General features: G+C 48.6%; 12 protein-coding genes across 12 annotated transcripts; 4 read left to right on the forward strand and 8 right to left on the reverse strand.

Annotated features, from left to right (window-relative positions):
- Positions 1-214: 214 nt before the first annotated feature.
- On the reverse strand, positions 215-4,061 carry BT62DRAFT_885871 (uncharacterized protein; the record flags this gene model as incomplete). Its single annotated transcript, XM_043182854.1, has 9 exons — positions 215-538; positions 594-1,378; positions 1,435-1,633; positions 1,686-1,859; positions 1,917-2,572; positions 2,618-2,960; positions 3,492-3,640; positions 3,697-3,816; positions 3,869-4,061. 9 exons carry the CDS (start codon positions 4,059-4,061, stop codon positions 215-217), a joined length of 2,943 nt encoding a protein of 980 aa, XP_043043278.1.
- A 672-nt stretch (positions 4,062-4,733) lies between these two features.
- BT62DRAFT_606606 (uncharacterized protein) lies at positions 4,734-6,584 on the reverse strand. Its single transcript, XM_043181574.1, has 3 exons — positions 6,569-6,584; positions 5,155-6,528; positions 4,734-5,088 (listed from the first exon to the last, which is right to left on the reverse strand). Exon 2 carries the CDS (start codon positions 6,477-6,479, stop codon positions 5,157-5,159), a length of 1,323 nt encoding a protein of 440 aa, XP_043043279.1. The 5' UTR covers positions 6,480-6,528; positions 6,569-6,584; the 3' UTR covers positions 4,734-5,088; positions 5,155-5,156.
- A 105-nt stretch (positions 6,585-6,689) lies between these two features.
- Positions 6,690-7,834, forward strand: BT62DRAFT_1073196 (indole-3-glycerol phosphate synthase; the record flags this gene model as incomplete). The annotated part of the gene is made up of 2 exons (XM_043178921.1): positions 6,690-7,545; positions 7,594-7,834. Coding segments are annotated over 2 exons (857 nt in total), but the record flags the coding sequence as incomplete, so codon positions are not given.
- A 13-nt stretch (positions 7,835-7,847) lies between these two features.
- BT62DRAFT_606635 (uncharacterized protein) lies at positions 7,848-8,749 on the reverse strand. Its single transcript, XM_043181575.1, has one exon. The coding sequence runs from the start codon at positions 8,526-8,528 to the stop codon at positions 8,070-8,072; it is 459 nt and encodes a 152-aa protein (XP_043043281.1). The 5' UTR covers positions 8,529-8,749; the 3' UTR covers positions 7,848-8,069.
- Positions 8,750-8,826: 77 nt separating this feature from the next.
- BT62DRAFT_928515 (prim-pol domain-containing protein) lies at positions 8,827-10,496 on the forward strand. Its single transcript, XM_043185525.1, has 6 exons — positions 8,827-9,114; positions 9,162-9,547; positions 9,600-9,816; positions 9,866-10,121; positions 10,172-10,267; positions 10,319-10,496. Exons 1-6 carry the CDS (start codon positions 8,845-8,847, stop codon positions 10,330-10,332), a joined length of 1,239 nt encoding a protein of 412 aa, XP_043043282.1. The 5' UTR covers positions 8,827-8,844; the 3' UTR covers positions 10,333-10,496.
- On the reverse strand, positions 10,319-12,403 carry BT62DRAFT_606663 (manganese peroxidase 1). The gene is made up of 14 exons (XM_043181576.1): positions 12,212-12,403; positions 12,025-12,161; positions 11,918-11,976; positions 11,788-11,864; positions 11,671-11,737; positions 11,378-11,612; positions 11,306-11,313; positions 11,170-11,250; positions 11,045-11,114; positions 10,981-10,990; positions 10,892-10,927; positions 10,659-10,837; positions 10,545-10,609; positions 10,319-10,485 (listed from the first exon to the last, which is right to left on the reverse strand). Exons 1-14 carry the CDS (start codon positions 12,300-12,302, stop codon positions 10,473-10,475), a joined length of 1,128 nt encoding a protein of 375 aa, XP_043043283.1. The 5' UTR covers positions 12,303-12,403; the 3' UTR covers positions 10,319-10,472.
- A 404-nt stretch (positions 12,404-12,807) lies between these two features.
- Positions 12,808-15,101, reverse strand: BT62DRAFT_928517 (uncharacterized protein). The gene is made up of 3 exons (XM_043185526.1): positions 14,985-15,101; positions 14,289-14,930; positions 12,808-14,229 (listed from the first exon to the last, which is right to left on the reverse strand). Exons 2-3 carry the CDS (start codon positions 14,642-14,644, stop codon positions 13,002-13,004), a joined length of 1,584 nt encoding a protein of 527 aa, XP_043043284.1. The 5' UTR covers positions 14,645-14,930; positions 14,985-15,101; the 3' UTR covers positions 12,808-13,001.
- A 1,609-nt stretch (positions 15,102-16,710) lies between these two features.
- On the reverse strand, positions 16,711-20,039 carry BT62DRAFT_606735 (ARM repeat-containing protein). The gene is made up of 16 exons (XM_043181577.1): positions 19,831-20,039; positions 19,629-19,776; positions 19,503-19,576; positions 19,332-19,453; positions 19,111-19,270; positions 18,943-19,055; positions 18,827-18,894; positions 18,495-18,772; positions 18,171-18,444; positions 17,938-18,120; positions 17,762-17,886; positions 17,634-17,711; positions 17,287-17,583; positions 17,210-17,233; positions 16,959-17,148; positions 16,711-16,891 (listed from the first exon to the last, which is right to left on the reverse strand). The coding sequence occupies exons 1-16, from the start codon at positions 19,987-19,989 to the stop codon at positions 16,755-16,757; spliced, it is 2,430 nt and encodes an 809-aa protein (XP_043043285.1). The 5' UTR covers positions 19,990-20,039; the 3' UTR covers positions 16,711-16,754.
- Positions 20,040-20,061: 22 nt separating this feature from the next.
- On the forward strand, positions 20,062-21,553 carry BT62DRAFT_991891 (TBC-domain-containing protein). Its single transcript, XM_043190305.1, has 7 exons — positions 20,062-20,277; positions 20,339-20,469; positions 20,524-20,612; positions 20,672-20,853; positions 20,910-21,000; positions 21,052-21,199; positions 21,251-21,553. The coding sequence occupies exons 1-7, from the start codon at positions 20,125-20,127 to the stop codon at positions 21,378-21,380; spliced, it is 924 nt and encodes a 307-aa protein (XP_043043286.1). The 5' UTR covers positions 20,062-20,124; the 3' UTR covers positions 21,381-21,553.
- Positions 21,554-21,560: 7 nt separating this feature from the next.
- BT62DRAFT_928520 (uncharacterized protein) lies at positions 21,561-22,601 on the reverse strand. Its single transcript, XM_043185527.1, has 3 exons — positions 22,206-22,601; positions 21,865-22,142; positions 21,561-21,801 (listed from the first exon to the last, which is right to left on the reverse strand). Exons 1-3 carry the CDS (start codon positions 22,527-22,529, stop codon positions 21,657-21,659), a joined length of 747 nt encoding a protein of 248 aa, XP_043043287.1. The 5' UTR covers positions 22,530-22,601; the 3' UTR covers positions 21,561-21,656.
- Positions 22,602-23,598: 997 nt separating this feature from the next.
- BT62DRAFT_978952 (nucleoside hydrolase) lies at positions 23,599-25,241 on the reverse strand (the record flags this gene model as incomplete). Its single annotated transcript, XM_043189398.1, has 8 exons — positions 23,599-23,872; positions 23,933-24,314; positions 24,370-24,659; positions 24,711-24,878; positions 24,929-24,953; positions 25,006-25,061; positions 25,121-25,157; positions 25,208-25,241. 8 exons carry the CDS (start codon positions 25,239-25,241, stop codon positions 23,599-23,601), a joined length of 1,266 nt encoding a protein of 421 aa, XP_043043288.1.
- Positions 25,242-25,674: 433 nt separating this feature from the next.
- Positions 25,675-26,927, forward strand: BT62DRAFT_886468 (guanine nucleotide binding protein beta subunit; the record flags this gene model as incomplete). The annotated part of the gene is made up of 5 exons (XM_043182882.1): positions 25,675-25,783; positions 25,834-26,173; positions 26,224-26,299; positions 26,458-26,723; positions 26,774-26,927. The coding sequence occupies 5 exons, from the start codon at positions 25,675-25,677 to the stop codon at positions 26,925-26,927; spliced, it is 945 nt and encodes a 314-aa protein (XP_043043289.1).
- Between the last annotated feature and the right edge of the window lie 8 nt (positions 26,928-26,935).

Here is a 26,935-nt window from a genome sequence, read left to right on the forward strand (position 1 = left end):
TGATATTATGCTGAGAGCGAGGTGGGAAGTCGATGCAATATATAATTATGTTTGACAGTTATGGATCAACTTGAATATACATGTTGGGACTGAGCCCTGATATCATAAATGCCTACAAAAAATCCCAGTGGAAATGAATAAACCAATTTAACGACAATCGAAGAGAATCAAACTGGGTATTTGAACCATACGGAGAAAGGTATCTGTGACATAATCACAACTTTGAAAGAGTCCTCATCGCATTAGCAACCGCGAAGCTTGATCTCGCCATGATCTGCCTCGACTCTTTCGTGACCTCCGCACTCTGCACCTCGCTCAACTTGTTCGCATGCTCCGTTAACTCAGCAAGCAGCTGACTCCCCTGCTTCTGATGCGCCGGAGGCAGGTTATCGTTACACACTGCCACGATGCTTGACACAATCGTTATGATCTGCGTCAAGTTCTCGTTCAAATTATTCGAGGGCGTTGGACTACGAACGCTCGACAAAACACTTTGGATCGTGTCGATGACCGCCGTTGTCTGCGCTTCAAGATACGGCTGTAAAAGTGATCAGTCACGAGTCTCGAAGTCACGGAAGAAGAAACTCAGATACCTTGAGCTCAGCCCAATTATCTTCTACTACATCACCCGTTGTTGAATCGTCGCTTCCTATGCCATTGCCTGGTTGTCGATCGAATATCGGAGGCGGTGAGTTGGTGTTTTCAGAGCTGGAGTTGTCTGAGGGCGTCCTCTGCCGGTAAGTATCTAGACTGGGCCGCGACTGGGGGGTAGGAGACTCAGTAAAACGAGGCCCCCGTTCCGTGTTGGATGAAGAACTTGCTTTACGGTAATGCCCCTCCTTCTCTGCTACCGACCGCAGTGAGGGAGAAAAGCCGTTGGTCGCACTCCCACTGGGGATGTAAGGCGCAGCAGAAAATTGCTCCTGTTCAGCTTTCGTAGCTTTGCGTACACAGATGATCTTGCTGATTTCAGTGATGGTAGCAGAGACGTGGCTGGCAGCGGCGTCCAATAAGCTGACTGGCGACATGCCAGAACTCGTTGCGTGTGTCTTCGATGCTGCAACAAGGTTTCCCAGAGTGGCGTCTGCTCGTTCACGTAATGATCGAAGAGTATCGAGGTCAATATCGGAACGGTCTCTTTGAGGCCGCCGTTCAAATGCTCGGACGTCGTCAACAATGGAAGTTACGGCATTTACAACGGATTTCATTGGTGTGAGGACTCGCGTGGGCGCATTGGAACGAGCGGCAGTAAGCAGACCATCAATACCTGAAAGGAAGGCCGTAATATGGATATCCAAAATTCCTCCGTCGCTTGAAACAGGTAGTTGATCCTCTACATTAGTGAATTTGGGTGCCTGCGTGTACAGCTGAGAAGTAGCTGGATCAATGCTTAGAGTTAGATGCTGCTTGCATTCATATCCGTGACGAACTAACCTTTAACACTCCGCAGTTCTGTTTTGGCTTGTTCGTACTTGCGTTTATATTCCTTTAGTTGGCTATCCAGGTCGCGCATAACTATGATATCAGAGTCTTTAGCCGTCATGAGATCATCATTGCGGCGGGACAAGTCTTCAAGCTCGCGTAGTAATCCCTGCATGTCCGAGTTTAGTTGCTCAATTGTTTCTGGATCTGCCTAGAATTTGCGGATCAGAGCAAGTGGCATTGGGAACAGCATATAAACATACCCCTCCTTCGCGCTGTTGCTCAAGAATCTCGCATCGATCACGCAGAATTTGGAGCTCATCTTCATCCGTTTGTGCCCTTCGGGCTTCCCGCTCTTTCTCTCTTTGTCGAATATCGCGCAAGTCATCAAGCTCCTTCTGGAGGGCACGCATGGCAGTGGATTGCTCCTCAGCTCGCTAGACGTAACCCGTAAATGAACGTTGCAACTAGAAAAAAGAAGACTGGTGGCTCACCCGACGTAATACCTGCAACTCTTCTTCCATCTGACGTACACGCGCCTCCCCTTCCTGCCACTTGCGTTCTCGCTGCTCGGAGTCACCAAGTTCTCGCTGCATATTTGTAATTTGAGTCTGCATCGTGGCGATTTTGTATTCATAATCCCGTCGCATCTTCTCGTTATCTTCTGATACGCTTGCCCTACCTCCCGCAAGGCGAGAGGTTATTCCACCCGCCGAACGATCAGAATTTGCAGATGTCCTCCCATAAGACACCCTGTCAAAGTAGTCCTCTCCACTTCTCCCGGTGGTGGCTTCGTCGTCCTCATCCTCGACTCCTTTCAATCTTGCGCTGAGCGCGCTAAGTCCCACAGGGCTACGCGGACTTAACGGACTCGGATAATCGCTGGCACTGTCGGGTTCATCTACCACTCCACCCATAAAGCTGACATCTTGACTCGCATTCCGGCTCGGATCTCTGTCATCCACCGTCGTGCTGCCACTCTCCCGGGCATCCCTACCGTATGGTACCTCGATGTATTCTTCCTCCATAGTGCTTTTGTTCGGGATGATCATACCGCTGGTAGCCGTGGCGCTTTGCACAGGGTTAGCTGTACCAGCACTATCACTGGTCCCACTAACACTGGGAGCACTGGGTCGACGGATAGGGAATTCTCGCTCCCGCTCTCGTTCCTCAGATCGTCGAAGGGGGAATTCACGATCTCGATCCCGCTCTTCAGAGCGTCGAGGGAGGAATTCTCGGTCTCGTTCTCTTTCATCAGATCGTTTGGTCGTATCCTGCGAAGGCTTCCGTCGAGATGAAAGCGATGCGATGCTGGGAGTGTAATTGTTATCATCACTTGTCCTGCCCGAAAAGAGGTCTTCACTCGGCCGACGTCTATCTTGAGACGGCCGACGCGCAGAGACACCGCCGTCGACTGGACGATCAGCAGAAATGCGGCCAGATGTTCTTGAGTTGCTTGCACGAGGGGGAGAATTAGCTGGGAAATCAGGAGCAGGGTAGTCATCGTAATTAGATCCCGGTGATCCTCGTCCAGAAGGCTGTTCAATGGTGGTGAGTTCAACATCCCGTGATAAAGTATATTTCGTGGGTGTCCCGGGGGAGCCTGTCAGAAGAGCCCCTCCTGTCTGGCACTGTACCGCTGGGGAGGCAAAAAGTAGTACCAAAAAGTCGCGAGCTTGTGCCATCTCTTTGAGTTGTAGAACAATAGAACACATCTCTGATACCACTTTGGGGTTCTCCGAATGGGGAAAAAAGGTATTGGTCTTGTTATCCAAGATACCTGGAAGGACAGGCCCGGTATACAAGGTAGAGATGACGACAAGCCCTGGCTTCTTCGAACATACTTTTTGGAACCCAATCGAATACACAGTGCCAAGGCGTGGAGGACTACTTGCACGGGAAACATCACCGACACGCGCCAACGGTGTCGCGATGGCTGGCTACTCCACTATCTCCAAGGATCTTCAAAATGACCGCTAAAAGCTATCAAGAATCGAATGTTCTCTTGTCCCAAGCATCCCCCAAGACGTAGAGTAGAATGAAGAAGATAAGAAATTGAGCGCACGCACATCTTCTTTGAACTCTGGATACCGCCGGGCCAACTCAAAATAAACGTCGCTGGATAGATCTTCGAACCTGGCGGTAGGTAAAGTGGCTAGTTTCTGTCTAGCCTGATTCCGTTTAGGATGGAATTCCTCTCGGACAGGCAAGAAGGGCACTGGGAATTATGAGCATTGATGAGAATCACCGGAGGCACGTCCGCGGAGGCTCTACCTTCTGTATCACCTTTCCTACGGATCAGTTCATCATATACATCGGTCGATAATTCGTGGAACTGCTGGATAGTAAGACGAGTGAGCTTTTGCCTCGCTGTCGACCGGGAGTTGGGTGGGGCTGCAGAATGTCAGCGTCCGTCTGATAGAAATTCGGCTGGCATGACCAGCACCTTTAGATAGATAAACGGCCAAGTATTTGCTCAGCTCATCAAAATGGGTCTTTGATATGAGTCGATAGTCGATTGTCGGCACTGCGGGAACGGTTTTGTCTCTAATCGGTCGATAGGATTCGGTGCGATAGTTGGAGATGCCCGAGAATGATGTGGGCGTCGGCGATGGCGCTCGAGACTGAGAGCGTTTCATTGGCGTCAATGGTGGTGGTAAGTGGTTAACAGATGTCGAGACTGCTCATTATCACCTGGGACAATGGCAACATGCTGGATCCTCGTGTTTGCATCACCAAATTGCACCGGCACGTGCGGAGCGTAATTTCGTAAATCAAAACAATTATTTAAACATTTCCTGAAATTATCAAAATGAACAATCTAAGTACTCTCGTCTTTATCGATATCTTCCGCAAGGTATACCTTCAGATTGTCTCAAAGAACCGTCGTCATAGCGGACGGCGGGGAAGCTGGAGCAAACACCGAAGGCTTACGGATCTTGGAACAGTTTGCCAACCGGTTCTTATCACAGCATGTTGAAGCTGGCAACAGACCAAGTTATACCGGCACTTCGCACAAGAACCGCCGCAAAAAGTGTTGACGATCCCTATCTATGAAAATTTGTTGTTGTGAGAAAGGATTTTGTTCCTAGCAAGCACTGGTGGACTCAGAGGACTCAACGACGCCCTGTCTAGGGAAATACTAATAGTATGCCGCGTGGTAACCGCGTGGAACAAGCATACTGTCTTGCAACGGAATTGTGATTTTCCCGACACGAAAATAGTATCTGTGAAGTTATGGGGTACAAGGTTGGTTGAACACTGTAAACTGGACTTTTACCGACCGCACAAACTCTGAATTTCTGGACATACGTACCATAAGCATAGCTAAAACTACTTCCCACGGAGCCTATGCAAAGTCTATACCCATCCAGATTCGTAATACTATTTTGTGAGATTCATAGTCTTTAAGAGTACCGGCAGCGAGTGAGGCCTGTTTCATCAATTTTGGATTTTATATTCAACTCTTCTAGCGGTCCAAACTCGGAATCGAAACGCACGAAGGGTATTGACGGTAGTTCATCAATGCTGCCCTCGGTAACTTGTTCAATTTATGGTGGCCTGGAAGAGAGTTAACAAAGTGAAAGACTGATCCAACGACGAGACTTCTTCCCGCGAAAGGTTCAAAACCGTTTCGGATGTCTCTTTCAGTTTGCTATACACAATCTTTTGTTATGTACGGCATCTGGATAAGATTCAGATTCGGTTACAATCACATGGAAAGAGACTAGCCATTATTCAACAGAACTGTCTTTCTCCCACTCCCATGTCTGCTCTAAGCCATGACCGGACACCTTTTTGAATACGCGCACATCTTGCGCATGGCTACAATGATCTCCGGGGATCGGGCACCACCTGAACTTCTGTAACGACTCCCGACGCAAATGAATCATCTTTGCCAATGCACCGTCAGAGCACCGCACCACGCGATGCAGAACAAGGTCCTCCAATCGTGGACACAGTGATCCTTCCATCCGAGCAACAAGCCTATCTGACACGCACGCGTTATCACCCAAATCGTACAAGGCCAGGCGCCTAAGGGAAGGCGACATTACTTCTAAACATTGACAGAGGTTACTCTCCGAGATGCCGGTGCTTTCCAAATGGAGCCGTTCGATGTTACACGATGATCGCAGAAGAAAAGACATGAAGGCACTCCGAGGCCATGCAACCGTACTTGTAAATCCGCAAGTGATCACCACCTTTCGTAGGTTCGGACAAAGCAAATGGGAGAAGAAATGACCGAGGGGTTCATGGACGGTGACAAGATTAATGGTGTAGAGAGAAAGCGAGGTGAGGCTTAGAAGAGTGATTACCGGGAGATTTGCGGCGCTTCTGTGAGCGTTCACAGGTCTTGAAAATCTCCTGAGGTCAATTTCGACTAGGTTGGGACATCTGCTGAGGGTGGTGTATGCCTCGTCCGCCGTAACACAAGTGTTCAGTGTAAGATACATCAAACGCGACCAAGGGGCATTGAGGATGATGAGCTCCCTCAATCTTCCCGGAGTGTCCCACATTCCCCAGGATGAGTGGAACCCCCAAGTGAAATTTTCAAGAGGAATGTCATTAGAGAAAAGGAACGTATTGAGTTCGTTGACGTCGGCTTCCGAACCACGAACCACATCGAGGGTCAGCTCTCGGAGGTGTGGCATGTCTGAACTGCCAAATGTATCCCGAAATAGAGAGTTTGACCCCGGAAGAAAGAGATGCACGCGTTTCCAACGAGTAGACGTGCAACTCAGTGTGCGTAGGAGACGAGCAGCATCAGCGTAAGAGGGCGAATGCATGCTGAACTCGACTTTAAAGGAGAGCAGGCGATCGCCTGAGTGGCCGAGCCATGCTTGTATCAGGTAAGGATTACATCTTGGAGGCTTGACTTGGAAGGAACACCAGAGATTGGATGAAGACAAAGCGATCGACCTCCACAAATGACATACTCTTGAAAGAACGAGAGGTGAGGCATCATTTGATACCGCAACATAGCTGTCAGTGGGTAGTGTGTCGGTGAAAATATGGGCTAGCAACTCTGAGGGGAGGTCATTTAGGGTAGTCGGCATTCCGAATGGGTTGCCAGTTGAAGGTTAGTAATCCGTATCTGAGGAACGGCTGTGGTCGACGTCGTCAAATGGTTGGACAAGTTACCTACCTGGTCCGAAGGGAGATACGCAAAAAAAAAAACAGAAGAAAAGTTTGTTGGTGGATAAAGTTTAGTCAGTATTGAAAGACAAAGACACACCAACAACGTCACTGTGGACCATTTCGGGCCGAAATGTTTACTACTGCCATGTCGAAACCTTCAATTCTTGAAAAAATCTACGCCCAGCGCGCAAAAGATGTCGAATTGGTTTCATCGACGCCTGGTACATTGCCAGAAGATATTGACACCTACCTTTCGATGAACCTTGCCCCACCGCTCACCTCCTTTGGCGAGCGTCTGAAGCAGAACCCAGCCAGCTCATCCTCCACTTCTATCTCTCTCATGGCAGAAATCAAGCGTGCTAGCCCATCAAAAGGGCCCATTGCGATGAAAATTAACCCCGCCCAGCAAGCGCAAACTTACGCTAGTGCTGGAGCATCCGTCATTTCTGTCCTTACTGAGCCGAGCTGGTTCAGGGGCTCACTTCTCGACATGCGACTAGTGCGCCAGGCGATTGACTCTCTGTCAGACCGACCCGCGGTACTTCGCAAGGATTTCATCTTTGACACATATCAAATCGCGGAGGCTCGGCTCTTCGGTGCAGATACCATTCTTCTTATTGTCGCTATGCTTCAAGCCGATCAGCTGAAGATACTGTATGACTACGCGTTGAAGCTGGGCATGGAGCCTCTTGTGGAGGTGAACAATGCAAAGGAGATGGAAATCGCCTTGGCGTTGGGAGCAAAGGTCATCGGCGTGAACAACCGGAACCTTCATGATTTCCAGGTGGATATGGGGACGACGAGTCGATTGGCGCAGATGGTTCGAGAAAGAGATGTCGTCCTGTGTGCCCTGAGCGGGATTTCCAATCCGAAAGACGTACAGACATACAAAAACGAAGGAGTTCGTGCCGTGCTCATTGGCGAGGCGTTGATGAGAGCAGAGAATACCAGCCAATTCATTGCCGAACTTTTGGGATGGTCATGGTGAGCTTTGCTTTAGTAAAATATGTTTGTTCTGAAAGTAGATTAAAGATTGACACGCACCTTATATGTAATTGTCGATGCGGATCACGGAGCGGTGGTTTGAAAGAGTTGAAAGTTCGCGCTTTTTTGAATTCAATAATATGCTCAGGATTGGAAAAAATCTCGGCGGACATGTGAGAATCACGCATAAATCTGCATTTCCCATTCAAATCTGTCGCATTGTTCAAATTTGATTTCACGTTGGCTTGGAATAGCCATCGTTATAGTTCTTTCAGTTCTTTCAAATCTGGCACATATGCTAACAAAATCGTGTGAAAAGTAGAATCAAAGAGACGCCACTCTTAGGTGTAGGATGTAGTAGCAACTACGCGTTAACGGACGTAATGCTATTTCCATTGTCGATACCAGGGAATCCGCTGCTGGGACCGAACACCATCCATCCTCAGTCAAGGCGGCCGCCGGCAAGCTCGTGTAGCTTGTACTCATACCGATGCGATGGTGCCCCAGCTTTCATGGCAAGACCGTCAAACCAGGAGTTCAGATAGGATACTGATAGAAACTCGCAGGAGAAGGCCATCTGAAACGTCGTTACGGAGGTAGACATACACGAGAACAGAGTCGAGGTCAGTAGATCCATCAGCAAATTCGACGCCAAGCGCAAATATACGACCTACAGCGTTGGTAATGGCCGCAACGATGTTGCTGCTGTAAGGCGAGATGAGTTCAGCAGTATCAATTGACCTGGCCTTTTTCCATTTGTCAGCACGTCGGAAACGCCGGCAGGCGAGGTGGGATAAACACGCCCGGGAATACAGTTTCAAACGACACGTATCCTTCATCGTTGGTTGCCTGAATACTACGAAAGAACGCCAGACGACCAATTTGATGAAGGTGATATTAATACTGACGAGGTTTGAAATTTGAGACTTGGCTAGAATCACAATTCCCAGATGCAATAACTCCTGCGTAGACAGCAGTGACATTGCACCCCATTGAGAGGCTCACAGGTTGATACATCGATCGTTCAGGCTCGACTGGTCCTCCGAGATGCTACATAGTGTTAATTTCTACCTTGGACGGACAGCAGTGAAGCTGACAGCACTAAATAGCACGTACGTGGCAAGGTCCATCGGCAAGAAGCCCGTCGACCTGAAGACTTGAAGCTGGTGGTAAATCACGGTGAAAATCGATTTCAATTTGAAAGTCGCCGGCCCCGGGCACGTAACAAACACGTGAGGTGACATCGTCGTGTACGTGACTGTCATCCGATTCCCAGGGTCCAACTTACCTTCTACCGCCATGGTCGTCCCTTCTAGCGACATCGACTCGTCTTCTCCAGATGCAATGCGTCTTTTTTATCGTCGCTTATACCCTTTCCCCTCCATATTTACTTGGCTAAATCAGCAACATGCTCCGACTCGCTTGTTCACCCACCGCGAATTCGCTTTTACGCTACCAGGGGATGTCTATCTTCGATACAACTCATTTCAAAACGTAGAAGAGCTGAAAAAGCAAGTCTGCAATCTTAATCCTTCTCGATTCGAAATCGGGCCCATGTACAGTGTTCGCGTAAGTGGCAGTCGACGCGTCTATCGACAAATATAACTGTCTTGCAGCCGAAGGATCGGAGAACCGCGCGTCCAGGGGCGTTCTTCCCCGTTCAACGTGAACTGGTATTTGATATCGATATGACGGATTATGATCCTATTCGCACTTGCTGTTCTGAAGCTGCTATCTGTAAGCGTTGCTGGGGCTTCATATCTGCTGCAGTCCACGTCTTGGATGCGGCAATTCGGGACCAATTTGGATACCAACATCTAATGTGGGTCTACTCCGGTCGACGTGGAATCCACTTGTGGATATCAGATAAAGAAGCAATGGAGTTAACCGACGACGAACGGAAGGCAATGGTTAATTGGTTAACAGTCGTGCAGGGTGGGAAGGAACCGGGAAAGAAAGTCAACGTTCGCATTGGTTCTCGGGCCTTACCACCGTCACTTCAGTAAGTGGTGACATTGTTACTCCTTCTTTTCGGCTTACGGTGATGATGATAGAGAATGCTTACAAGAACTTGCTGAGGTTTTTACGGATCTCATACTCCAAGATCAAGATTGTTTTGCCACGGAAGAAGGATATGAAGCTCTTTTGATGCTTCTACCTGTTCCTGATGTTGTCGATGCTCTCCGGGCTAAATGGTCGGCTGACCCGATGCGGTCCTCGTCAGAGAAATGGACGGACCTCAAAGCTCAGATAAAAAAGTCATCCGAAAAAGTACGGGATCTTCTTTTGATCATCGACCCTGATGCTCATTTGCCACTAGGCTACATTGACGGCGGCACTAGAAGATATCATTCTCCAATACACGTATCCTCGCCTCGATGCGGAAGTCTCGAAACATAGAAACCATCTTCTCAAAGCACCCTTCGTTGTACACCCAGGGACAGGTCGAGTATGCGTGCCCGTCGATCTTGCGAGAATAGACGACTTTGATCCGGACAAAGTTCCAACGGTAGGCCAGCTTCTCGAAGAACTAAATCACATCGAGGGTGAAAAAGAACCTGGCGATCATGATTCTGGTGCAGCTTCTGCTTCAAGGCTTGGTATACCGGCTGACCCGTCTGTCCAGATTGGCAAAAAACATCTTTGAAGCCTTACGTCGAAATGCTAGATAATCATGTTGCACGTATCATGAATGATATCCGAAAGGTGAAACTCGAAAATGGTCAGAACTCTCTGATGTTTATGCTATCAGCTTTTAACGCCCACGTCCCAGATATGTCATGGTGATATCCGCTGATCACTATTTTTGCCGTTGCTGGACACTATTCGCTACTTGGATTTGTAACTGAAGTAAATCTTATTCCGAATTTCACATTTAACTACCCGAGACGACGTGCATAGATCATTTGAAACAAGACAACCAACTTTCAAGAAGGAGGCCTGCAACGAGACGAACTTGAGTATCTCGGAAATTTTACAAAAAAGTGCAGGCTACGTACACAGGCGAAATGGAAGTGGATGGTCCCGGTAACGCAGTAAGATGAGGGAAAGGCGTAGCGGCGCACTGTAGAATTATTTTCAGTTAAACGTCTACACGATCGCTGCATACATACGGCAGCCTGTATATCCTTGAGAGTTGTGTTGGGTGGCAAGTGGGGTCCCGCATTGCTCGGCAAGGGAGGTGGAATAGGAATAACGTCAGAGCAATCGACAAGGTCATTCTCGTTATGTCCCAGGATAGATAGCTTGAGCATTGCAGCCTTGAATACCTGCTGTAACTTTGTGTGATCGGCTTCAAAAGTTCCCAGTTATCCTCCAGGTCGTGAGAGAGCTAGACGCGACATACTCATCAATGATTGCCACTCGCACGCAGTCCTGGGGTCTGGAAGGCGCTGTCAAGATTATACGAATAGGGCAAAACATACAGATTGATACCTCTGGCCAGCTATGAGGGTGGTGGTGAGAATATGCGCCAGCCAATTAAAGTCGAGAAGCACACCTCAGAATCCGACTGCAGACGCATTTCACCCTCAACGTCCGATTCTACCTCTCCTTGGTTTCCAGCCGTTCTTATGGTGGCGGGTATCAGTTTCATAGTAGGTAACGGTGCGCAAAAAAACCTACCCGGGGAAGAGTGTACCACGCAATTGAACTTCAATGAAAAATTGACTGTCCATTATCTCCGGTGTCGAGTCAAATGGCGTCCTGAACAGGACATGGTCAAACTGTATGCTCCCGAGGAACGCCGGCAGCAACCTACCCAGGAATCTGCAAATTGGTGCGATGGTCAGTGACATCATATCCTTCCAACATAACAGTGAAGGCTCCTCACAGTAGGGTCCACATGATCTGCAGCGGCGATCGAATGCGAAACAAGTAGTGCAACGATCTCATCAGAATCAAAACCAGCGTCCGCAAATCTGGACAAGATCATGTCGGTGGTATTGAAAGGTTCTGGGACCAAAAAGTCCGGAGAAGCCTCTTTCGCTTCCGGACGGCCCAAGAGGAAGTTAAGACGAGGAGCACCCGGGCAGTTCGAGACCCCAACGGCACCGGCGAATTGAATGCTGTCATCCAACGCAATGAGAAAGGATTATAGCGACGTATAGTGGTGAGTAGACATACAAATCTCCGGTACTCAAAGTTGCATTGTGAGCTGCAATGAATGGGAGCTGGGTATCTACGATTTCATCTGTGAAGTGATTGTCAATGTTTATGAGACTTGAAGTGTGAGCAAGATACCTATTCCAATGTTGGCGTGGAATCCGAGTTCGACATCAGCGAAGGTAACGATAGATCCGTCAGCGCCCCCGGTGAAACTATTTGAAATCTGAATGTGGAGAACAGTAATTATGTGGATGGAAACAAATACTGCAAAGCGTTAGAAAATCCAATAGCATCGTGGAAAGTGAGGCGTAAAGACTCGTGAACCTTCGAGAACCGTCAGCACTAAAAACTTATACAATGACCACCACCAACCTCTTCACCGCATTCGCCTCCATCAAAGAGGTTCTCTTGGAGATCGTCAATGATGGGGAACAGCGCACAGCAAACACTGTTCGACACAGTCTGCCCATTGGCACAAGTGAAGGCCTTGGTCTGTGCCGTAGTAGCCGCTGCGTGCAAAATGAGCTGGTCTCCACGGCGAGCACAAGCAGAGTCCTACCGTGCACGACTTGGAAGCCGAGTGAGAGGAAGAGGGCTAAGAAACGTGTAGTGAGAATCATCGCAGAGGAGGAACTGGCTCTCAATTCCATCCCGTCCTACACCTTTATACCTCTATGCCTCCAGAATCTGGTCCAATCGCGTTTGGAGGATAACAGAGAGATGCCAACGCATGGTACGGTAACAAATTGCTGGAACTCGTGAGTAAGATGGCGAGGCATCCAATAGGATAGTTGCGCAGAGAGAATGGGAACCATCCATGCGTCGAGTACGGGCTACTAGCGGCCTTGTCGGCTAAGAGAGCAGACAGAGTTTCCTGCTCTCCGCGTGCAATAAGACTATAAACCTGGGTAAATAATTCAGTAAGGATGCATCTTCCTCACCTTTGAATTGTTCCACAAATTCGGTAGCTGCGTTTTTCTCAGCAACCCAGTTTTGCGAAAAGAAATCCAGCGACATGGATAGGTAGAAAAGCTGCTTAGCCTTGAAATCACTTAACTAACAAATACCTTTAGGGTTGACGAACACCGGTACCATCGTCGCCCGCCCGCCTTCTCACAAAGGATAATTGCGTTGCCGACGCCACACCGGCAAAGCCACGGATAAAATTCAGTCTTCGATGGCCGGTCGAATATAGAATTAGAGAGACACCTTAGCATACACAACATGTAGCACAATCTAATGCTGCTATTGAAAGATGAGATCTAAAAGAGGACTTGCTAGAAGAGGTGTACGAACAATAAAAATAACTGTCACTGCCCAAAAATAATTAACAGATAAGCGCTGATTGGTCACAGACATGGGAAAGGGTCTTCGGCTATCTCCATCTCCAACCACTTGCACAGAATGGTATTAGGACCGAGAGTTGGGGTGAGGACACCAAGCAGGCGCTGCCCTACGGCAGTCGCACACTCCTCGGCTCTCCCGAACCCGGTCAGACAGCCGTTCCGGTAGTCTGAATCAGATATTCCCAGCATTGCCGGAATGGATTGCATCTCAGGCAAGCCGTAGACATGTTGCACCGCCGGCAATGCAATAAGTGTAGGTAGATCCTCCGCTGCCGTGACTAACTGTTGAGCCATGTCATCCACAGAAGGTGCGGGAGAAGTGGATGAGACCGCGTCAAAGAATGCAGGGAGCGCTTTCAGTGCATCAAGGGCTTCGTTAACTGCTTCTCTAGCCAATCTTGTAGCTGCGGTATGATCATCGGGTTTAGGAAGTTGGTTGAGGATATCATAAAGTGCTCGCGCATCAGCGGTCACCGAGGATGATACCGCCAAATCCGGTGGTGAAGGAGGCCTAGACGACGGAAGCTTGATCACGAATCGTCCCGGAGGTGGAGTTAGGGGCGGCGTAGATGATCCACGACGCTTTCTAATGACAGCAGGAAGGCTCGTCGGGGAAGACGGTGGCGTCGGTGCAACGTATGGACGCGACGTCAAAGCCAATAGGCCTCTCCATATGATGGATATGAGGTAGGTAGCCAGGATCGTCTGAGATATCGGTGTCGCCGTGTATCTCGCGATGGCTTTGCTGTACACCGGGATGATGGTTTGTAGTGATACGATGGATAGGTGTAAATGACTTGATGTTTTGCCACTTGGAGAGGTCTTTCCGGTGGATAAAGTAGCCAGCGTCTCCAGAGCTTCCACAAGGGGATGGAGCTCGCCTTTCATCAACCCCAAAAACGGGTGGACTACCCGATTAACAAGGGAAACCAGTCCCTCCCGGATGTGCTTCAGGCCGTCTCCGCGTATACCCCCATCAAGTCCTAACGCGAAATCATCAAATGTTTCCAACAACTCGCCAGCGAATGTCGCAATGGCAACGGCATGGAGCTGCGTGGGATTGAGAACTTGGGCCTGAGGCGCAGTCGAAGGAAGAGCTAGAAGCGTTGGTGAGGAAAGGTGGAGAAGCAAGCTTGCAGAGAGGTTGCCAAGGAGCACAGACAAAGGCCTGTGAAGTGATCGCAAGATGGCCCGGTACAAATGCGGGGTTTCACTAGCCGCATGTAGCTCGCTGTCAATGTCAAGATTAATGAGATCATTCAGATATTACGAGGTAAAACGACAACGCACGAGGCAATGAGGGAGCCCAACGCCCGACCTCGACCTGCAGGGATCGGCCGTCGCCCTGACACTTGCTCGTGGGCAGCTGGTGGACCGCCTGGTTGGGCGACGGCCTTTGAAACAGCCTCGCTTAGCTTGAGGCTCAGCATTTCCAGGTACGATCCATCCTGTACCAACGTGGTCAATGCAGTAGTGCTTGCTGGCGCTGGTGACGGGCGCCGGAATGTCGTCAATGACAACCTGTTCAGAGGGCGAGATCGCTCAAAAGATACGCCTGAATCGGGGCGAGAAGGTGGTGCTGATGTTGGTGGTGGCGAAGAGGGCCCGCTGGCTGGACGGAAAAAAGGAGTTTTGAGTGCGTACATAGTAGCTGGCGGTATGTGGTAGAATCAAAGATGATTTCTTGGGTATGTTTCAGTTGGTTCGTTGAAATCCAATAGAGGTCGTTTAGCTTTCTAATGTCTATGCGCAAAGGTCTCGGAGAAAGACAACCACGGTGAGAGCAGAGCAATTGTCACTATCACATGTGTCGTGAAGAAGACAATCGAAAAGACGATACGGTAGACCCTGTGGTCCTAAGGAGGACGGTCGGTGTCGACAAGGGAGGATGCAAGTGGTCCGAAGTGTATGTTGTTAATCTGTCTTGTATAACTGAGGAAGCAATTAATTGCAGTTTCTTGAAAGAAAAGAAGAGATAGGACATACTGCAATGAGGGTGGAATCATATAGATTGAGGAAATAACAATAAGCAATGGTGGTGGTAGATTGAGAAGATGCGCTTGAAGGGGGTTCCTTGAAAATTTCTGCCGGTCTCGATGGTGTCTTATAACCATTGTCATTTTCCCACGGTCTCCAAGCTCCGATGAGGGACCATCATCCTCCATTCTTAGCCATACTGTATGATTACTCGGCAATTTGCCATTCGTTAGTCTGACTCTTTGAGTTATTACTGTCTCTCGGCTGCAGTATCTATCGCCACTATCAGATATTCTTTGCTTTGAATTCAAGGCATGCAATTCAAAGTCGCCTTCGTTGGAGTTCGTGTGTATCAGATATCAGACACATATACTAATCAGATATCCTTTGTCAGATATCCTTTGCTTTGAATAGAATGTGTTTTGTTAGTCTACACTATTTCTGTATACTGAGTGAATTTTGACGAACTGGACGAAACATGAGACAGTATTTTTGTAGCTTCCGCTTGCATCGGTGGGACTTGCAAGTGCAAAGTCGCCCTAGAACGTGTGCAAAGTCGGGCTAGGGCGATTTTGAATCAACTGTGCACACGTACTAAGGCGACTTTGAATTGTTTCCCTTTAATTCGAAACAAGGGATATCTGATAGTAACGATAGATAGAGTTGCAGCTGATGCACACGAACTAGGGCGACTTTGAATTGCTTGCCTTTAATCGCTAGGTCAATATAGTATATATATGCGAGCTATTTCAGATCATACCGATGTAGTATTAATAGCGATGCTGCAGCCTGCTACGTGCGAAAGATCCTTTAGTTCGTCCAAATTCACTTAGGACACTAACAAAATATTTCCTATATTCTATTGCTAGGTCATATGTAGTATAGACGAGCTATTTCAGATCATACTAACATAGATTCAGCAGACGTCCAATAGATAGCAAGTTAATTCGTCCAAACACACTCAGCACAGAAATGCTGCAGGTTAACAAAATATTTCTCATGTCTTATGGCTAGGTCATATATAGTTTAAGCGAGCTATTTCAGACCATATCGACACGGACGCAGATGATTAACTTACCCCTTAACGGCTTAGCTCATTTGAAACCTACCTCGTACCGCTACGTTAACACGGTTTTCCGTTCACCAAATGTTTGCCAATGTGACATCTTGATTATCATCTGTATCCTGCTCTTCCATCAATTTATCGTGGAGTAAAGCGCGGTCAATAATTGCTTCCGTCTCGATGGTGCGTTCTGACAACTTCGTTACGACAGTAATGCGGCATTTAGGTCGACGTCCTTTCTTATCACAGCGTCTAGAAGAAAGGATTATGTGTATACCATCTACTTTCAAAGTCAGCCTCAGGTTGGGCCCGGCAAAAAGATTGTTATGAGGTGAGATCCCCTTCAGGTGGTGCTCATTCGTTATGAGCCGCAAAAATTTGAAACTGTTTTACCATACTATCGTTCGGTTCACTTCGCAACTTAGATAAGCATGTGGGTAAAGATCTTCAAATCGTTCTGTTCTGAGAAAGAATATCACCCGGACAACGACTGCAGAGTATCATCGACTGACGTCCCAGACCTATACTCGCCTGTTTGCCAAAAGAGCGGCCTTAGGTCCTCTCAAGGTCCAGCAGCAAGAAAAAGGCACGTCTCCAAACGACGTCTGGGGGGAAACTTCCTATCATAGTAAATCTTTTGACAAGTGCCTTGCCAACCTGGAAACCGCTTCTGGATGATACTGCGCGATTTCATGGAACCAACTGCACATGCGATTTTACTCTGCAAGAGCACGCTTAATGCGTATACGTAGCTGCGCATCCCCACATCGTAACCGCCATAAACAACCGTCGTCTTCATTCGCGCGAAGTCGAAGAACCGCTTCGGAAGGCTTCAGCGAGACCTTCACCTCGTCTACACGCATGTCAGCAATTTAGAGATTCAGATTAAGAGGGACACAGACCCTCAAACGGTGTTTCACCTGCCGGAATGACTTTCATCTCAGAACCCTCTAGGGTTTTTAAGCGATCCAGGAGGACGTCCACTGAGCCCTCAAACCACCCTTGTGCCGAAGTGGATGGGCCAAGGGTGTTCCAGGTGATTTCAAAGTCAGCGGAACTGGGATCACTGATAAACGGTGTGTCGAATGCAATAAGATCGGGCCGTGCGCCCTACAGAAAAGCCCGGTGATCAGCCTCCGTCACGGAATTGATATTTAAAAACAATCCTTACGTGGTCTGTTGGTTGTAGTGAAGACTTGACACCAAGACATGAGGGGGTCCAACACTGAAGTTATAAAACAGTCTTACCAAAGACATCATCTCAAACTCCTGCGCGGCTAAGGCGAGATCCCCAGCGGTGACTGTTTTCAAGAGTGCGGGAAGGGGATTGGATGTTGATTCGCTACGGGTGCTGGATGGTTGGCGGTCGCGTAGTCGAGGGATGGATGTGGGCCTCTCATATGCATCATACCGTAGCTTGCTAGCTCCCAAAGATGGAGATGCAATCGGGGAGAGACTCGCAGACGACTTCCGAGGTGACAATGGCGGAGAGGCCAGACTCGACTTTGAACTTTGTTGCATCAATGCCTGCAGAACATGAGGAAGCTATATGCAATAAGCTTTCATTCACCGCGCAACATAAGCGGAGGTCCTACGGTGGGTGATCTAGCAGAGTGCAATATCGACATTAATACGTCTCTCTGTGCCGAGAGCTTCAGAAATTGTTCGCAGCGCTGTTTTATAGATTAGTAAACATAAATTAGGACCATTCAAGAAAACGGACATGTCGGATATATCGTCTAGCAGTCTCAGCCAACCCAGACACAGCCAGTTTGACCCCTTCGGGTACTGCTTCACATTCTGCACTAATCCTGAGCATAGAGAGCAGACAGGCGTCTTGGACGGAGGCTGCAGAAGGATCTGTCTGTATCCTCATGTGATTTTCCTAGTAGTGCTTACCAGCGGAGGAAGCTAGCCTCGATGACAAAGCACTCAGAAGGTCCTTTGGAGGCAGAGACAATTGCCCGCAGTATTCACATCCAAGGGCAGCAACGATGACCATCATCGTCGGGCCCATGTCTTCACCTTCCGCAAGACGGGCTAAAAATACGGTGGAGGATGCGATCTGGAACATAGAGATACCTGAAATACAATGAGTAGGCGTATACATGAAAAACGGTGAGATAACCGACCGTCCCTGATAAATGACAGAACTTTCTCAACTGCAGCATCTAGAACACGTTGGGAGTCCGATGGACCTACCGACTCGACACGCCTGAAGAGTTCCAGGACTTGGCAAGCATAACGCTCTCCGTCACCCCCGAACTGTACCTGCAACACTTCTAATAGTCGCCATGTGAATTCCATCTTGTTGTTGTATGGCATCTCTGCCGGTAGTGCCTGCAGAGACTGAGCATAATACGCCAAGATGACATCAGGGTCGACGTTGTTAAGAACTTTCACGGCCTAGTGATACATGAGTAACAAATGAGACCATTGCCAGAAAGGGATTTCACCTTTTGCCGAATTAACGGATCAGCAGAGTCAAGCAACTGCATGAATCGCTCTACTTCCCATTCCTCTAAGACGGCGGGACATTCAGGTGAGGTTCCTGCCCACCACATGGGGTCGACACAGTCGAGACATGATAGGAAGAGGTATTGTTCGTTCGGTTCTCGGGACACGAGCATCTCCCTGATGCTCTCGACCAGAGCTCTTCTGGATGACATCGCGATGTTGAGAAATGCCTCTTTTCTTATCTCCCGGAGAAGTAGTGCAGCTTCGCGGAGCAGACCTGATTTGTGTAAAGTCTTCAAACGCGATCACGGATAAAGAATATTGTGCTAACCATAGTCCTTGCTGGTTGAAGCCGATCGAATTAATCTAATGACATTTGGCAGGCTGGTATCATTCATCCTATGAATTCCATGAGTTTTGCCGCGAGTCACATGAAATGGAACCAACCCTAAATTTCGAAGTGTTCGAATAATTGTGAGCAGCCAGTATCTCGACTCAGGGTGCCCGATTGTTGATGCTGAGGAGAAAAGCTCATTGATTAGCTTCTGGATGTCACGGTTCTGGCAGACCGTCGTATCAGCGACGCAATGGCGTATTTGAATGGAAGGCGCGCACATCAGGAATTGACGTCGATATCGCAATGGCGGAACCCGACACAGATGGGTCACGATCTTTCATTCTCTTCATCACAGTGGGAATGATGCGCTTGATGAGGTCGGTATCATGTCTGGACAAGGCCCTGTATGCCAGTAGGGCTCTACGTCGAATATGAGGTCTATAATGAAGACGAAAGATGTCAAAAGGTGTGTATGACAAACGCCAGCGCACATACTGACGAGTAATGAACTAGTAGATCCTGAAGTCGGGCTTGCACAGCGGGGATCACGTCTTCTGTTGACGAGGCTATGAGGTTGTCCAAGGCAAGACATATTCGCGTGGGCGAAGAGCCTTCTAAATCCTATCAAGAGTTGAAGAATGGCAGTCTCGGACAGTTTGGCTATGCAGACCTTGCGCAAGGTGTTTACGAGCATGAGTTGTAACTCGTGGTTGGGAGGCATAATTTCGGAACAAAATAGATAGCCTGACACAATACAATGGGCATGGTCCCTTCTCCCTTTTCTGTAACGACGCACCGATCCACTTGTCCTTGGCATTGGAAGCTGCCTCAGCTAAGTTAATCGCATGGGGAATCGCAAAATATAAGGCCTCCTGTTTTAGCGTACTAGTCGTCACCGCGTTATAGCAATAGAGCAGTACAATCAGAAGTTCTTTACAACTCCGCTAAAATCAAGTTCATGATTCTACTGTCACTGGGCAAAGGCGGACGCTACCCACCAAAGACAGCCCCGGGTCGTTGAATTGACTTCGAATGGATCGGACCTCAGCGAATATGTACTCGTCGGCATGCTGTCCTGATTGGGCGTTCTCCACGTTACGAACGAGAGAAAAGTGCCGCCGACTGGACGCTCCAGAAGAAATGAAAGGGACGTCCATAGGCGTTTGAGTGTAAGCCTGGGCAGCGCGCGTAGACGTGTTGAAGGAGCCAGGACAACACGTGTCAACAAACACCTTTGCCTGCACCCACCAACGCCCACATGCACAAGGCCAATTAATTGCTTCCGAACCCCCATGATGTCCTCGAGTACCGCAACCGTTCATTCATTTGCCAGGTTCCTCAACCAGCCAAAGATCTCATCCAAGTCGCGTGCATCAGGCGAAGTTGACGATGGAACCAAGAAACTTCGGCGGATGATCCTCGTAGATGGGATTCCTTCAGCTGCTGTGCGTACAGTACTACAGTGTAAAATTGACTTGAATTATAATTACGGCTTATGCTCTATAGGATCCGACGCTACGGCCCCGGATATGGAAGATACTTCTGCACATCAATGACTTGTCCGCGGATACGTACTTGAAGTATGTCGCACGGGGCCCCTGCGAAGTCAGAGAGAAAATCAGAAACGATACTTTTCGGTGCGTGTTTCACACATTCACATGGAGAGCTTGTTGTTCATGCTGCTTGATTAGGACTTTAGCAACTGATCGCGGCTTCAAAGAGCGCGTGCGAGAAGACATGCTAGTTCGTCTGCTGGATGCGTTCGTGTGGAAGAACCACGGTAAGTATGGACTCCATTCTTTAGCCTTGTGTACGGCTAATTTTTTCAACCGTTGACAGACCGACAAGAGTCGCATCAATTAGGATTTACTTATGTCCAAGGCATGAATGTTCTCGCGGCTCCATTTCTTTTTACAATGCCATCGGAACTTGAGGCTTTCTACTGCTTCTCAAAGTTCATTGAGGAGTCTTGCCCTCTTTATGTCCAACCCACGCTTGATGGAGTACATCGGGGCCTGAAGGTGCCGCATCTCTGTTCTATCCCTTAGCACCCAGAAATTCACTGGTTTTTGATTAGCTTCTTGACAAGTGCCTCAAAATAGTAGACCCAGACTTATTTGATCTTTTGCGCAAGAAGAACCTGTCGGCAGAAATATACGCTTTCCCTTGTGGGTGTTAACATCTTCGGGCCATTCTCATCTTTCTGATATCGATCATAGCTGTCCTGACGCTTTGCGCATGTACCCCCCCTCTAGACCAAGTGCTCCGTCTATGGGACTTTCTTCTCGCTTTTGGAGTGCATCTCAATGTGCTTTGTGTCATTGCACAGCTTCTTCTCATCAGAGATGAGGTGATGAGCTCTCCCAGGTAGGTAATTCTCTACTCTGTTTGCCGTTTGAAGTTGACAAGGTGTCGCAGCCCTATGCGTTTGCTCCGTACGTTCCCTCCTCTTGAGGCAGTACCTGTCATCGGCATTGCTGTCACACTGGTCCGTGATCTTCCTCCCGAGCTCTACGATGAACTAGTTAAGCATCCGTATGAGATCTGAACGACGATCGTAGATGTTTATGATTGCATGGGCTGGTTCTGTGTTTGAGATGTATTAGTATGCCTTGTGGATTTATAATACATAATACTTATGTATGGACGGCGCGTCTCTCACATCTATGGGTTGCATACCTTCATGTCATTCACAACAATTGAGACAATTAACAAAACAACAAGTACTCTGAAACATTAATGCTAGGCATCCAGTCAATCTACTTTACAATCGGTTATAATACAGTAAGTGAATAAATCGTCCCATCCAGATGTGCCGAAAGTATTATGCTGTTGAACGATAAGGTAACGGGTGAGGAGAATTCGTATATGAATACGACCGAGACGAGCTGTCCCTGTGTGTCGTATGCTCTTCGTCTGAATGAGAACCATCAGACTCATTGTCATACAAACGGCCACCAGAGTCTGCACTAACATTAATAAGGAACCGTGTCAGAAAAAATGAGCGATTGCAGTCACCATAGATCACATACCTGGTGTTATCGCGGTCTCGATCGCACAGGATATCGCGAGGAAACCTCGGTATGTTTTGGTACGACCGAGAAAATGCATCGTTCTTGTCGACGGTGGCGTGTGGAGTGCTTGGAGAGGCAGCAAGAGAAACGGGTGAGGGCATGCTCCCGCTTTCCGGACGTGATATCGGCATGGGTGGCGGGAAAGTGTTAACCTCGGAGAAAACTACATGTTGAAACCGTGCCAGCGTCTGCGATGCGGTGGACAAGTCCTGCATCAACTGAGCGGAGGCTTGCACCTACAGTGCAACGACCACTGTGAGCACCACCATCGTCCTAGATCTGGAGCGCACATCACTGACCATCTGAGGATTATGCACGGTCGCAGAAGGTAGTTTGACGCGCAGGGACCGCACCTCTTGCCGAAGGTCAGAGTTCTCTATCTCGAGCGCTCGACACTTTTCTTCGAGGTCATTGACATACTGAGCACGACGAGCGCGGTAGTCTCGCTGCTGAGTCAACGCGCGAGTGGGAGGGATAGTAAGATCTTTCTTGCGACCACGGGTCATAGCAATAGGTGAGGGGAAATAAGCGGCAGGGATTTGACAACTAGGCGGCCAGAGAGCTAGATATAAAGACCCTGCAGTTCCCACAGTTGCGAATTCACAATTGATGATCAGATTCATTTGTTTTTCAAAACCGTAGTAGCTTCCATAGGCAGGGTCTCGGAGCTATCTCCCGTAGTAGGCGTCCCAAGGGAGTCACCGGAGGTTATCCGAACTAACCGAACTGTAAACTCATATTTACTAAAGGGACATCAACAGTTGGAAGCGGCGCGCCGGAGGTTTTGTGTGAGGAAACCCCTGCGGTGTTATCGGCAGACCCGGATGCACTATATTATTATGCCTCGACCCCAGCTCTGCGAATCCTCATGGAGAGCGAAAGCGACGTGAATCTAAAATATCTAATAGATGCCCGACGGCGCGGCGAAGGGGGCCACAGAAGTTGCGCATAAGTCCGGAAAACTCGATATTCGGGTAAGACCAAAGTGTCGTCGCACTCGAGAATCAAGAGAACAAGAAGTCCATGAGAAGGTGACAAGACCTGCAGCAACCACGCCACAGTACGTCATATTCAAATTGGCATTCAATTCAGGCATGAACGACTGTGATTTTCAAATGGATCTCGCCCGACAGGACATCACTGTGCATCATCACAGGATAGAACAGGGCGGCATCACGCACATTTGCAGCTGTCCGGCCACGACATTGATCACCATCAACTCTCAAGACAACATCAACAGGTTCACATGAACGGATTTGACCGGCCATCCACGTTTTGCGTTTCTTCGTTCGCTCGCTAATATTGTCATTGTCTGTAAGTCCGAGCGCCCAGAGGCGGAAACCCGTAAAACGTGCTAAGTATAGCTTCCAAACAACAGAAACAGTCTACTTGCCGATCGGATTTGTGACACAATCCTTCCTAGGCTTCCCCATTGGGGAGAAGATCTTGAATACTATCATACGGACTACCTGTCTCCGCAAAATCCAACACACAATTGCCTGGGGCTAATAAATCAAAGATTTTCTTGACCGTATATTTTTAAACTTACTCTTGGCGGTGTGGAAACACCGATGGATGCCGCCACAGGAATGGCAACCATGTTATGTTTCATTTCATCCGTCTGACTTGCAAAGAAAATTCCTCTAGTCTCGTTCCTCGGACCTAATGCGTTGTTGTACAAGTGGATTCTGTCTATGTCCCCCACACTCGCTCAAGAAGGAGCTGCAACAGAGCGTTGTGCCCGGGTGTTTTTATGATGCACGAAATACGTGAGCCGTCATGACATGAAGAACTCCAGGACTCCACTTCCACTGCAGCGGGAACAGCGGTAGATTCCCAAGGACCATGCACCAGTTGGTGTTTATCCAACTCCTCTTGTACAAGCGCTCTGTTTGCCCCCGGAGCGTAAGCTGCCTCGTCCTCTCTCCGGTCTATAATTAACATACCCCGAGTCAGCTCGCCGATCCTGGTCCAGAGTTCAGTTATATTAATATCATACGAGACGGGAGAATTATAGAGCACCCACCTCTCGATCTCAAAGGTGCGCTTATGCATGCTCCAACCGGGACTTAGAGTAGCTGACGACGGAGGGTTCGCGATCGCACACCATACCGCTACGATATCGTGCAATTCCATTGCATCCTTACCGAACTGGAGCATAACCGTACGAGTATGTTCCAAAAAAGACGATGTGAAATGAGTTAGAGCCTTCTTCTCGTCAGCAAAGGAAGGTGTATTCATATTCGAGAACAAAGGATCGACTCGGGTTTGATAGACCAGGAATGGCAGTTCGTGCGGAGTGGTTATATCAAGAGGCAGGAGGAAAAACCGGTCAAGGGGCAGACCGAACTCTGGTTTCGAGGGCATTAGAAGCTCCTTGACGGCATACGGGTCCGCAAAGAAATTGACTAAGGTAGATTGATGGTCACCGATTGATCCAGAGGCGAAGAAAGGAGTGCGTACATTCCGCGACGGGACTTGTATTTCCCGGGACATCCAAGGCGCCTCCCATACAGATGACACGACCTATGCGACCTCTCACTAGATCCTTATTGCGTCGCATCAGCTGTGCGAGATTTGTTAGCGGACCGAGAGCTATATAAGTGATGCTTCTTTCCGGGTAGCATTGTAACAGTTCAAGCGAGCTTTCAACCGCAGGTTTCTTTGACAACAGAAGCTGGGGATGTCCATCGTTTGCGTCGAACTCTGCGTTGAATTCGCTATGGCGTTCCGAGATCCCACCTAAACCGTCCCTAGCCAAAGTCTTGGTATGAACTAACACAATGGATAATGGGCATACGAACCTTCCATGGAAATATTGGGCGCTATGGATGTCACCTTCCAGGGGGCCGTCGCTTCCGAGCACGAGCGAGGTTTTGGGGGACGCTTCATAGTTGGGGAAACGGGATTTCTCCGCCGGATAAGCGTCGAAATGGCGAGCCAGAGCCTGATAAGTCTTGAGAATGTTTGCACTTGTGACAAAGTGAGATTAAGTCTGGGGCACAGTCGTATATTAACGAACTATGATGACTGGATATCGGTATTGCCTGGAATCTCTGCCTCAGACGATGCCCGGGAATAATTGATAAGAGGACAAACCAAAGGAAACAACAATGGAGAGAACCTCAAGCTCCGGTGAAGCGAGAGCGAACAGACTACAATATGATATGATCAGAATCAAGCAAGACTCGGAGGGACAAGTGCTCAGACAGACATTGCAATGATATCATCTACACCTGGATCTGTATCAACTGAGAAAAACAAAATCAGCCGAGCTAATGATGGCCACAAAGCGTCCTACTTATTACAGGAATTCTGCCTTTACTGGCAGCCATGAGTACAGTTGGCGGACAAGTACTTGAAGAGACTTCGGAGTCCTTGAAAGATTACGCATTTATGATCGAGCTTATGTAGATTATTGATACGTAGATTGCTCTTATCTCGCTTTTGGGTGACACACTATGTGTCTGCAGAGTGAACCGGGTTCAGGCGATGGCAGCATGTATAGACATATATTACAGAGGTTTGCATACAACTTGAGAGCAATTTGTAGTTTTATGTTTGAATGTCAGTTCATAGGATAAACAACTTGAAAGAACGGTGGCGAATCGAGACGAGTTTAACGCAAAGCTAAACACGTTCGACCCGTTGCATGACGAATATCGGCACCCGCCGGGAACTATACAGGTCGTCACGGTGGCTGAAGTCGTGACGTGACACCCAGTCCGGGCATCGTTTTCAGGCATATCCCATCTCTCACTACACAAAATGGCTGAACAATTGCGGTTCCTTGGTTCCTTGGAAGGCCACAAAGGATGGGTCACCGCCATCGCAACCTCGCAGGAGAATCCCGACATGATTTTGACTGCTTCCCGGGGTGCGTCCACGTCCAAAATTCAAGTCGATTCACCCTGACGTTTCGTGCAGACAAAACTATCATCGTGTGGCAGCTCACCCGCGACGAGGACTCGTACGGATACCCACAACGAATTTTGCACGGCCATAACCACTTTGTTTCCGATGTCGTCATCTCTTCCGACGGCCAGTTCGCTTTGTCTTCCTCCTGGGACCACACCCTCCGACTTTGGGATCTCCATACCGGTGTTACAACGCGTCGTTTTGTTGGTCACACATCCGATGTTTTATCTGTCAGCTTCAGTGCCGACAACAGACAAATCGTGTCTGGCTCCCGTGACAAGACCATCAAGGTCTGGAATACTTTGGGAGAGTGCAAGTTTGACATCAAGGAGGAGGGTCACACAGAGTGGTACGTGGAACGAGTCTGCTGGTGCAATTTCCCTCCTAATAGTCCATTAGGGTGTCCTGTGTGAGGTTTAGCCCGAACGTGTCGAACCCTGTTATTGTATCGTGTGGTTGGGACCGAGTCGTCAAGGTTAGGATTCTTTCTTTTTGTATACTCTTCCTTTCCATGATGTTATATCTTTATATTTGCTACTTCAGAGGGACTTGTCCCTATGAGACAATTTTTCCACCAAGATCTCTGATTCTATCTTACTCCTTCATGCTCTAGTGACTGACTCCTTTTAACAGGTCTGGGAACTTTCAAAATTCAAGCTCAAGACCAACCACTACGGCCACACCGGCTACATCAACACCGTGTCTGTTTCCCCTGATGGCTCCCTTGCCGCCTCTGGTGGAAAGGACGGTATCACTATGCTGTGGGACCTCAATGAGGGCAAGCACCTCTACTCCCTGGAAGCCGGCGATGTTGTCAACGCGTTGGTTTTCTCTCCCAACCGCTACTGGCTGTGCGCTGCTACCGCCAGCTGTGTCAAAATCTTCGATCTGGAGAGCAAGTGAGCTTTCTTGATTTGACTCGTAGTTTTCTTCGCTAACAAATATCTAGGTCTATTGTTGACGAGCTCAAGCCAGCATACACTGATGGTGGTGACGAGGCAAGGCAGCCTGAGTGTGTGTCCATCGCATGGTCGGCTGATGGCCAGACACTGTTTGCTGGATTTACCGACAATGCTCTTCGTGTCTGGACTGTCACTTCATAAGCTATACT

This window comes from Guyanagaster necrorhizus, assembly GCF_019112545.1.
Source record: "Guyanagaster necrorhizus MCA 3950 unplaced genomic scaffold BT62scaffold_5, whole genome shotgun sequence".
In the NCBI taxonomy this organism is placed as follows: domain Eukaryota; kingdom Fungi; phylum Basidiomycota; class Agaricomycetes; order Agaricales; family Physalacriaceae; genus Guyanagaster; species Guyanagaster necrorhizus.

Excerpts from the sequence above, each read along its gene's own strand:
- BT62DRAFT_606606 (XM_043181574.1), bottom strand. The coding sequence starts at position 6,479 with ATGCCGACTACCCTAAATGACCTCCCCTCAGAGTTGCTAGCCCATATT.
- BT62DRAFT_606635 (XM_043181575.1), bottom strand. The coding sequence starts at position 8,528 with ATGTCACTGCTGTCTACGCAGGAGTTATTGCATCTGGGAATTGTGATT.
- BT62DRAFT_928515 (XM_043185525.1), top strand. The coding sequence starts at position 8,845 with ATGGTCGTCCCTTCTAGCGACATCGACTCGTCTTCTCCAGATGCAATG. Across the intron at positions 9,548-9,599 it reads GCCTTACCACCGTCACTTCA|AGAATGCTTACAAGAACTTG; the intron begins GTAAGTGGTGAC and ends TGATGATGATAG. Across the intron at positions 9,817-9,865 it reads TAAAAAAGTCATCCGAAAAA|GCTACATTGACGGCGGCACT; the intron begins GTACGGGATCTT and ends ATTTGCCACTAG.
- BT62DRAFT_606663 (XM_043181576.1), bottom strand. The coding sequence starts at position 12,302 with ATGGAATTGAGAGCCAGTTCCTCCTCTGCGATGATTCTCACTACACGT. Across the intron at positions 11,738-11,787 it reads CCACGCCAACATTGGAATAG|ATGAAATCGTAGATACCCAG; the intron begins GTATCTTGCTCA and ends ATCACTTCACAG. Across the intron at positions 11,115-11,169 it reads CGTGGTACACTCTTCCCCGG|AACGGCTGGAAACCAAGGAG; the intron begins GTAGGTTTTTTT and ends CGCCACCATAAG.
- BT62DRAFT_928517 (XM_043185526.1), bottom strand. The coding sequence starts at position 14,644 with ATGTACGCACTCAAAACTCCTTTTTTCCGTCCAGCCAGCGGGCCCTCT. Across the intron at positions 14,230-14,288 it reads TTGGGCTCCCTCATTGCCTC|CGAGCTACATGCGGCTAGTG; the intron begins GTGCGTTGTCGT and ends TGACATTGACAG.
- BT62DRAFT_606735 (XM_043181577.1), bottom strand. The coding sequence starts at position 19,989 with ATGGACGTCCCTTTCATTTCTTCTGGAGCGTCCAGTCGGCGGCACTTT. Across the intron at positions 19,777-19,830 it reads ACGACCCGGGGCTGTCTTTG|CGGAGTTGTAAAGAACTTCT; the intron begins GTGGGTAGCGTC and ends ACTTGATTTTAG. Across the intron at positions 19,271-19,331 it reads GATCTACTAGTTCATTACTC|ACCTCATATTCGACGTAGAG; the intron begins GTCAGTATGTGC and ends TCTTCATTATAG.
- BT62DRAFT_991891 (XM_043190305.1), top strand. The coding sequence starts at position 20,125 with ATGATGTCCTCGAGTACCGCAACCGTTCATTCATTTGCCAGGTTCCTC. Across the intron at positions 20,470-20,523 it reads ATCAGAAACGATACTTTTCG|GACTTTAGCAACTGATCGCG; the intron begins GTGCGTGTTTCA and ends CTGCTTGATTAG. Across the intron at positions 21,001-21,051 it reads AGAAATATACGCTTTCCCTT|CTGTCCTGACGCTTTGCGCA; the intron begins GTGGGTGTTAAC and ends TATCGATCATAG.
- BT62DRAFT_928520 (XM_043185527.1), bottom strand. The coding sequence starts at position 22,529 with ATGAATCTGATCATCAATTGTGAATTCGCAACTGTGGGAACTGCAGGG. Across the intron at positions 22,143-22,205 it reads CCGTGCATAATCCTCAGATG|GTGCAAGCCTCCGCTCAGTT; the intron begins GTCAGTGATGTG and ends GTTGCACTGTAG. Across the intron at positions 21,802-21,864 it reads CGAGACCGCGATAACACCAG|TGCAGACTCTGGTGGCCGTT; the intron begins GTATGTGATCTA and ends TATTAATGTTAG.